General features: G+C 33.9%; 1 protein-coding gene across 6 annotated transcripts; it reads right to left on the bottom strand.

Moving 5' to 3' along the window:
- Nucleotides 1-311: 311 nt before the first annotated feature.
- On the bottom strand, nucleotides 312-8858 carry LOC107874145 (calcium-dependent protein kinase 8). Of its 6 annotated transcripts, none has more exons than XM_016721019.2 (10): nucleotides 8612-8858; nucleotides 7069-7117; nucleotides 6437-6955; nucleotides 3826-3949; nucleotides 3602-3745; nucleotides 3180-3332; nucleotides 2964-3079; nucleotides 2539-2706; nucleotides 1488-1718; nucleotides 312-777 (listed from the first exon to the last, which is right to left on the bottom strand). In XM_016721019.2, exons 3-10 carry the CDS (start codon nucleotides 6932-6934, stop codon nucleotides 625-627), a joined length of 1587 nt encoding a protein of 528 aa, XP_016576505.1. In that variant the 5' UTR covers nucleotides 6935-6955; nucleotides 7069-7117; nucleotides 8612-8858; the 3' UTR covers nucleotides 312-624. The 6 variants fall into 6 exon arrangements, with proteins under 6 accessions (XP_016576505.1, XP_047271530.1, XP_016576511.1 ...); XM_047415574.1 differs by having other exon boundaries at nucleotides 7074-7117; XM_016721025.2 differs by lacking the exon at nucleotides 7069-7117 and having other exon boundaries at nucleotides 8024-8858.
- Nucleotides 8859-10236: the final 1378 nt, after the last annotated feature.

Genomic DNA, 10236 nt, shown 5'->3' with positions numbered 1-10236 from the left:
TTGATTTATTTTAATTAATGTCGCGGACCTCTAATAAAAGGCCACATGACAACTACTTTTGAAAATCCACCATTAAAAAGTAATGACATGGGTAAACTGATTTTATAATAACGATGGCATAAATGAACTGAACTTTTAACTGATGACATAAATGAGTCATTTCTGATAATTTAATGACATATTTGGGCCTTTTTACTTATTTTAATTAAGGACATGGACATTTAATAAATGGTCACGTGACAAAACTGTTTTTGAAAACCATTGTTAAAAATTAATGGCACGAATGAGCCAATTTTGTAACAGCAATGACATAAATGAGTCAAACTTTTAACTGATGATATAAATGAGTCATTTCTAATAGTCCAATGACATATTTGAGCCTTTTCCCAATTTTTTAAACTTTTTATGCTCTCTGCTTCCATACATTTACAAGTAAAATAAACCTAGCATTTTTAGATTACACATACATTCCATAATATGCCTAAATGGAATACAGAGGGTAGAGAGGAAAAACAGAACAAGAGGAAACAAGAATTTCATACTCAATGATAAAAGGAAAAAAAGGATATAATATATATCTATTAAAAGAATTATTATTTTTTCCTCTTAACAGGATTTGATGATCTAGACTTTGTTTTCAGATTGTAATGAGCCATCCCTCATCAATTTTAAGCTGAGACTGGTAAAACGTTCACGGGAATACTGTCTCGATGCTTTTCTCCAATCCGTACCAGCCTTCATCATCGCAGCGAATTCCTGATAACAAATCCGACCATCCTGCACGTTTGACACAAAATGAGATGAGGCTGAGCTCCTAAACTCCGGAAAGAAGCTAAACCGAAATGAGTAGGATATATGGCCATATACTTCTAGGCATGTTATGACAAACAAAATGGCAAAAAATTGTAGAGATAGATGTAAAACAACAGCAAACAAAACATGATTCTGTAGCAGACATGTAACCAGCAGGTTAACCAACCGAGTTAAATCATGACGTGAACAGGGAGGGCATAATGTCACTGCGCTAGAGAGTGATGACTGATAATATATATGTGATAGGAAGAACAGATGCCATCATAGTGTACGTGTATATATGACTGTCTTCATTTGTCATAGCATTGAGTCTCATCACCAATACAATACATATGTGCTAGAAAGCATGCATGCCATCAAAGTATACGTGTATATAATATGATGGACTTTAGAGATGCAATAAAGCACAACTAGGTGGAGTATTTGAGCTCTGAACTCAAACAACGGTTCGGAAGGAAACTTCAAGATGAGGCCTCATTAAGATGTGTAAAACGTTGGCACTATTTGCAAATTTGAAACTGGGTACTTCCCCGTACCATCCACATAAACTCACAAATACCAATGCATAATATTTGAGCTATGAAGTATGAACTACTAATAAGCCCGTATAAGCCATTGACCAAACAACAAAAGTTCACTAAATGGTGTACATGCACATAAATGGACATACTGACCTTGTCCGTATCGACATCATGCATAATGGCATTGATGACATCCTCACTGTTACTGTCGTCCTCATCACTCAAGGCATTACGCAGCTCTTCGATTTCGATGTAACCACTCTGGTTTTTGTCAAAAACTGAAAATGCTTTGTGCAGGTGTTCATCATTGGCCATCTTTCTAAGATGAATAGTAACAGCAACAAACTCTTCATAATTTAAACTTCCATCTCCATCAACGTCGGCCTGCAAAAACGATACAGAAAATAAGAGCATAATAAAACATAAGTTAAAGAAAATAAAATAATAAAAAGGATAAGAATTCTTCAGGTCAAAGACCCCATAAGGATCAATTTTTCTGGAAAATAATAAGCACTGAATTATGGTGCTAAGACAAGCGAAATGTCAAGCTCATTTGGCAAATTAGCGACAGATTTTTCTACACTGAAATGGCAAGTAAAATGTTACAACTTATATTGACCACCTATATTTTGTAATCAATCAATTTCTTGATAGTAGGATTAAAGACAATGTCTAAATACAGATTTCTCATCAACAATAACTATGACTCTATTCTAAACTAGTTGCAGTTGGCATTAAGATATATAAGTATTCTAGATCTATTCATCTCCATGAATTTCTTAAAGGGAAAATTAGACAAAATGGCCGTTGAGTCAAGGTTCCTTACCCAAAATAATCCAATCATTACTTATTAAGAAAAATGGCCATTTGGTCCCACTTCTTGCAGGCAAATGCCTTCTAGCTTCGAAGTGTCATTCAGACCACTAGCTATGGAAACCCATTTGCCATTTCACTGAGCTGTAATGATGGGGCGCATGTGGGTAGGATTTAGAGATTTCAACTAAATGATTTTTTTTTTAAAAATAGAATGAAGAATTGAGGGATCTTGCCACATTGAAACAATACATCAAAAGATTTGAAACATTGAAGGAGCTCATTTCTAAAATTTGGGACTGTTTAAAGGAGATTTGAGTTAGTCGGGATTGAAAAAAAGTTCAAGATGAACTGGTGGCCAAGCCAAGAAGCAGGGCATGAGAATACTTACCGCTTCCATGAGAATCTGTAGATCAACATCAGGGATCTGATGGCCAAGCTTCTGCAAGCCATTTTTAAGTTCTTCGCGGTTTATCTTGCCCTTCTTTCCGGTATCCATCATTTCAAATACTTCCTTCATTCCAGCAACTTCCTCCGCAGACAAAAACTCAGCTATAACCTGTACTCGGAATACAAGAAAGTACATATATCAAGAAGATAAAAAATAGAACTTGGTCAAAATATGAGAATCGTCTCTCAGTTTTTACGATGAGAATAAAGTTTTTATTAAATAGTACTAGGTGGTGCAGTAAAGAGCTACAGACAATCTTCTCTCCTTCATTTCGGGCTTTGAGGAAAAGCATATGAATTCATCTTTATTGGACAGTGAAGAATCTGAGCTTACAAATATGACTGCAGAAAAACGTGTGTACTTACCGCCAAAGCTTTTTTCTTGAGCTTGTTCATCACTAAAAACTGCTTGAGTCTTGCCTTTACAGTCTCACCCAAAGAGACGTTTGGCGTCTTCTTTATATTTTGTAACCAGGGATGATCTGCACGACAAGTATAGCCCCCGGAAAAAAGATACTCATCAGAGGGAGAAAGACAGTGAATGAATGAAATACAGTATCTCAATATTCAGCAAAACATTACCAAGAACATGATGAGCTGAGAGCCGTCGAGTTGGATCTGGATCAAGCATTTTTTTCACAAGATCTTTTGCATTATCAGAAACTTTAGGCCATGGATCCCTCTTGAAATCAATCACAGAACGAATAATCGCTTGAGCTACTCCTTGTTCAGTCTCTGCAAATAGTAAAAGGAACTTAGGGAGGTACCAAGGAAACATTAACAAGCAAGTTATTTAGCAACAGACCAAAACATAAGATTCATTAAGAGAAGCAAGAAAAAACAGAGCAAGAAGGCAAACAACGACACATTCCAACATGAATCGTGTTCTATTTCATATTTCACAACCTTAGTTAAACTATCAAGTTCTAAAAGTTGCACATGAAAACCTCTGCATCGAGGTTTATTCCATGGTTATAAAAAATGAAGTAAGAAAATATGCAAACCTGCCCAGAAAGGTGGAACACCACAAAGAAGAATGTAAAGTATAACTCCAGCACTCCAGATATCAACCTCTGGTCCATAATTGCGCTTTAGGACCTCAGGAGCCATGTAATAAGGACTTCCCACAATCTCATTAAAGCGTTCCCCTGTTAACAAATTAAAATGTTAAATCTTGTTTACCATAACAAAAGGCTTAAACTCACTGTTCCGTTTCTAATTCCAATACCAGGTTTAAAGAAAACAGACAACCCAAAGTCAATAGCCTTCAGCGGAGCTGTTTCTTTCTTGTTACCAAAAAGAAAGTTCTCAGGTTTGAGATCACGATGCATTACCCCATGCCTGTGACACATCTGCAATACCATTGGAAGTTTATTAACTGATCATTGATATAATAAGACCAGAGAGTGAAACATGATCATAAATGGATTAAGTTGGCATAGTCTGCTAATCTAACAGCTTTAGTACCATGCCTTTAAGATAACGGCTAAATATAAACCAGATGAAATAAAGCTCAAAAGTTTTCAATGCCACATAAGAGATAATACAATGAATCTCTCTTTGATTGATCAGTTGCAACTTGCGACACATTCCAAATCCCACTGCTCAATGAAATTTTATATCTAAAGATTCTTTCACTTAGACATAATCCATTATTAAGTATTTGGGGTCCCAATGCATATAAAAAGACATGATGCAAAAAAAAGTTGACACCCAATCAAACATAGAGCAAAGAACATGTGCATGCATCTCACTGAGTAAATGCTATGAACAGTCTAAAACTCTCTGTGAAAAAAATCAGCCAATGTAAGCAGTTTCATCTCCTATTTACCAGAAAGGCAGTAGGCAAAGGGTAAACTCCAAGGAGCATATACACACTTTGTGAAGAATCTAAACCAAGAAATATCATAGCATTTTCCACCCATTAGCAGGAGATTACATACTTATGTAGTTTATTGTCCTCCGATTTGTGTTACTGTCTGTTGTTTCTTGTACTTCGACTACCGTACTGTTTTGTAGCAGTATCGTTCTATTACTATCTGTTGCTTTAGTAAATTGTAACTATATGTTGTTTCTCGTACTCCCATTATTTCTTTTCTGATTGCTTTGGACTGTTTTTTCTTGAACAAAGGGGTCTAAGGGAAACAATCTCTCTACCTCTAAGGTAGGGTAAGGTAAGCATACACTCTACCTTCCGCATCATCTCTCTACACTGAGTATGTTGTTGTAACAGGAGATTTCATTTTCTGCTTTGCTCATTGAAAAACAAAGTACTGGGCAACCCATTACACTACAGATTCATGATTTACATATGAAACAAGATTCCTACCAACTTACAAGTACTTCATAAGGTCATGCAGGACAATCAGAAAAGGAGGCTAACTAAAAGAGAACCCAATTTAATGTCCTTAACCCTGAAACGGTCCGTAATTACTTCAGTAGACAACTTAAATTTAACATCAGTTGTAATTAATTAGCTGTTGAGAATTCCACTCAAGTGAACAACAAATTGATCTTCCACCTAAAAGATCAACATTTGAACTAGAAAACATGTGCTTTTTGGGAGAGTCGACCACATTTACTTCAGTATACAAACTAAATTTAAATTCCATAAATTTCCCTAAACAGTAGAGCTATGTTAAACTTTGCGTGCAACAATCAAATTCTGTGGTAGGCTGCTATAGATAATACTCCACGGAAACAACGGACTCTTCCACTTAAAAGTATTAGTTTGAAAGCCAATGGTCAACAATAACAATAAAATCCAATGGTCAACAATGAAGATAAAGACCAGCATTTCAAGTGGATAACTATTTTGAATAATCTACTTCCCTAAATATTTGTTACTGTTCTAACTAGACTATGATGAGCTGAAGGATGGTTAGATTTTGGAGCGGGATATCCTCTATCGCCAATCAGTTTCATTTATATCAATAGCATGATTAAGACTACGACATGAAACTTTCAGAAGCTTTCCTTTTTAATGGAATTAGAAGGTATTTGAGTGAGAAGATATAGAACAATGCTACAGACCACAAGAAACTAAAAAACAGACGAGCAAAATGAGTAAAGAAATAGAACAAGCAAAGACTGAAAATATAAGATAACCTCTTCTCATACATTATGCCATTATCCAAAAAGAAAAAAAAAAAGATAACCTCTTCTCATTATAATTTGGCGGTGAGGGAAATTCCATGAGGATATCAAGGTAAATGCAACAACATGAATGTAAACTAGAATAGAACCATTGATTGTCAAAGATCAACACTTGCAATAAATTGGATATTGGTTAGCCGGTTCACATACAACTTCAACAAGAATATTCACATTTCACTCTGAAATTGCAACCTGATCACAAATAGGTTTCTCTTAATTGACATATGATTTTCTTTCTACTTTGAAATTGTCAGACTTCTTTAACGTAAACCCTGAACTAACAAGACAGGATACCTCCATCATGATATAAAACCCATACAAAAGCTTTGAAGAACTCGATGAGAGAAGCACCACAAGTTACTACATAAAAACCAAATGGAATCACTTGTGAACTACAACAACAACAAGATACTTAGTGTAGTCCTACAAGTGGGGTCTGTGGTGGGTAGTGCATCCGCAATCTTACCCCTACCTTGTGAAGGTAGAGAGGTTATTTCCGGTGAACCCTCAGCCTAAGTAATGCATGTATGAAAACAATAGGAAAATCAAACACATAATTAAGAAGCCATACCGAAAATAATGGACAAAAGAACAGTACCAATAACAAATAATACAATAACCAAAGCTAAATGTAACAAAAACAACAAGTAATTGTGAACTAAGGAAGCCAATAAAAACTATACCAGAACAACTTCCACAACAGTCTTCAAAATTCCAGCAGCTGCTCTCTCCGTATAGTGGCCTCTCGCTACGATTCGGTCAAACAACTCCCCACCTTCACACAATTCCATCACAATGTGCACTGCATTATCATCCTCATAAGTATCCTTTAAAGTCACAACATTGGGATGCTTAGGCAAATGCTTCATAATCTCAACCTCTCTCCTAACATCATCAATATCCACTGCAGTCCTTAGCTTCTTTTTGGATATCGATTTACAAGCATATTTCTCGTCTGTGTCCACTTCAGTGCATAGGTAAGTAACCCCGAATTCTCCTCTTCCTAACTCAAGACCCAAATCATACTTGTCACGTATATTTTGCCCTGTTGGATCTTTTAATACAACAAGTTTATTTACATGTTTAGCTCCCCCATAGTCAATTGCAAAAGGGTTGGGTTTCTCGACCTTTTTGTTCTTTTTTTCGGCTGATTTACCCGGCTTCACACAGCAATTACCCATGATACTTTAAAAGATCAACTCCTGAAAAACATCTATCAAAGTTTTTTTTAAAATAATGATTCTTTAAATACAACAACAACATACCAAGTTTAATTCCACAATTGTGGTCTGGGGAGCGTAGAGCATATGCAGACCTTACCCCTACCGCGTAGAGATAGAGAGGACCCTCAGCTTACATAAAGCCTGCCAAACAATTTGCAAACAGGATACAGATATGGGAGCAATGACAACACCTTCTTTACACAACTACTTTATAAGCAATGCTTCAAATGGTTATAATTTATATCTGATATTACTGCCAATTAAAAAACAGAAAAATGACAACAAAATCCTAGCTCTTAGACCAAAATTTTCATGAATTGAGGAAGGAGATCTCCAAGAATCCTGGAAATTATTGTGATTCCGTGGAAATCTAATATTTTTCGTTCCAATAAAGGCCTTCTAAAAAAAATTGAAAACCCCACCTGATAAATGTTGTATTTTTTTCCCTAAATGGATTTTAAAAAAAAAAAAAGCAAAAGACTGATTCTTGAAATAACTAGTAGTATTTTCTTATCTAATTATTGGAAATAAAATAACAATCAAATCTAAGCTATATAATTCTATTATTCAAATACTGCGAAGCTCAAATAACAAAGAAATGCAGCAGAAATTAACAAAGGAAAAAAAATAACGAACTACACCTAAAAATTGATGATTAAAAGAAAAATAAAAGCAAAATATAAAGGAAATTGTTTGATATTTAAGGGGGAAAATAGCTAAATATAGAGAAAACCCAGAAAATTATGAAGCTCATATAACAAAGAAATGCAGCAGAAGTACAATAGGAAAACAAAAATCCTGAAATTTTTTGATTTTCTTTCCGTATATTGCGTTTTACGTACAAAGAAAACTTGAGGAAGATGAAAATTATAGGCCGAAAGAAGCACAAATTAAATGCAGCAAAAAATAGAAGGAAAACAAAAATAACGAACCACACCTGAAAGATGAAAATTATATGCCAAAAAGAAAAAAGAATAAAAACTTAACTAACAATAAAATGCAGTACGAATTAAATTAAATAAGGAAAACAAAAATAACGAACCAAACCTGAAAATTGTTGATTTTTTCTTCTGTATTTTGGGGTTTTTGTATTAAAAAAATTGAGGAAGATGAAAATTACAGGCCAAAACACAAGAAGCTAAAATAACAAAGAAATGCAGCAGAAATTAAAGAAAGAAAACAAAAATAATGAACCAAACCTGAAAAATGTTGATTTTTCTTCTGTATTTCGGGGTTTTTGTATTAAAAAAAAAGTTGAGGAAGATGAAAATTACAGGCCAAAAAAAAAAAAAAAGCTAAAAAAACAACAGCAGAAATAAAAAAAAGAAAACAAAAATAACAAACCACACCATAAAATTGTAAATTTTTTCCATTATTTTGAAGGAGATGAAAATTATAGGCCAAAATCAACAATTTTCTCAGAAAATCAATTATGAAGCTTAAATAATAACGAAATGCAGCAGAAATTAAAGAAAGAAAACAACAATAACAACCCACACCATAAATTGTAGATTTTTTCCACTGTATTTTGAGGAAGATGAAAATTATAGGCCAAAAATGAACAATTTTCACGGAAAATTATGAAGCTCAAATAACAACGAAATGCAGCAGAAATAAAGGAAAAACAAAAATTACCTGAAATTGTTGATATTTTCTTGTGAAAATTTGAGGAAGATGAAAATTATAGGCCAAAAAAGAGGGTTAAAAAAAGGCTAAAAGCTAGAAAAGAAGAAAAAAAAGGATAATGAAAGGAATGTATTATGAAAAAGTGAAACAAAATCCGCCATGGGCAGGAGAGACAGTTTAAAACTCAGAGAGACTTTTCTCTCCTGCAAAATCCCTTCTTTCTTTTTCTCTTTCTCTAGCTAATAGCCTTTTGCAATTTCTCACTCTATTTTTGAAAAAAAAAAAAAAAGAAAGATTTCTTTTTAATTTTTTTTTAAATGAATTTTAATTAATTAAGTTGTTATTTTAGTTTCATTTTTATGGTGTTCGACTAAGCGTATGTTTATCTCAACAAATTAATTAGATATTAAATACATCCCAGGAGTACGTATCAAATAACTCTGTCAGGGTAAATTATTCATTAGTAAATCAATTATTCGTTAAATTAATTTGGTAGTCTGTTCATGTTTGACTTAATATATCTTTCAAAGCTCTTTTTGCAGAGAGACTTTTCTTTTATATAAAATTCCCTTTCTCTTCTTATGTAATAATTCGTAGGTAAAATGACTCGATAAATTCTTGTACTATATTCGTTTTGTAATGTGGATACTTTTACCTACATGTTTATCATCTGAACCTTTGAACCCACTAAAAATCAATATTTTAAACACTTTTTTGGTGAGTGTAACACACTCGCATCAGCTGCCATGTCAGCTTCCACGTCTGCCACGTCAGATTCTACGTCATTTTTAGATATTACATTAAATTTCATGTTATTTTTAAAATTCTACATAAGAAATTAAATATTAAAAATAAATTTAATTAAATAATTTATTTTATAAATTGTAGAAAAATTTAAATAATCATGTTTTTATTTTTTCTCACAAATTAAATATCAAATATATTTCAAATAATTAAAATTCTTCTCCAACTAATTTAAATTTTTAATTATAAATTTATATATACAAACATAATGAATTTTTGACTTTTAAATTTGAATATTTTTACCAAATTCACAAAAACTTTAAGATTTTTCAAGCTTATTCATGAAATTCACTAATTTTTCAATATCCATTATCACTCACTTTCAATTTAAATTTAAATTTTAATCCCCAAAAAATATGAAAAGATTTCAAATTTTTTAATCCCAAAAAAAAATGAAAAGATTTGAATTAAGAGAAAAAAATTAAAAAATAAAATAAAAAGTGAGGGGTGGGAGGTGTTGGATAGGGCTGGGGTGGGGGAAGGGGGGCTGAACAGTGGTGGGGTAGGGGTGGCTGGATGGAAGGGGGGCTGGAGATGAGGAGTTGGACGAGGGTGAGGGATGGCTGGACGGAAGAAGGGGGTTAGGGTAAGGTGGGGGTGGATAGACTAGGGGAAGGGGGTGAAGGGGTAGGGTGGGAGGGTGGTTAGAGGGGGAAAAAGTGGTTGGATAAGGGTGGGGGGTGGGGTGGGGATAGTTGGACGGGGGAGGGGGTTGGGGGGCTAAAGGGTGGCTGGACAGGGGAAGGGGGCTTTTTAATTTTTTTTTTAAATTTATTATTTTTAAATTATTAAAAATATTTTTAAATTTAAAAAGATGAAGGAAAAAAGGG

This window comes from Capsicum annuum, chromosome 1 (genome assembly GCF_002878395.1).
Source record: "Capsicum annuum cultivar UCD-10X-F1 chromosome 1, UCD10Xv1.1, whole genome shotgun sequence".
NCBI lineage: Eukaryota > Viridiplantae > Streptophyta > Magnoliopsida > Solanales > Solanaceae > Capsicum > Capsicum annuum.
This window is presented reverse-complemented; position numbering and strand designations above follow the sequence as displayed.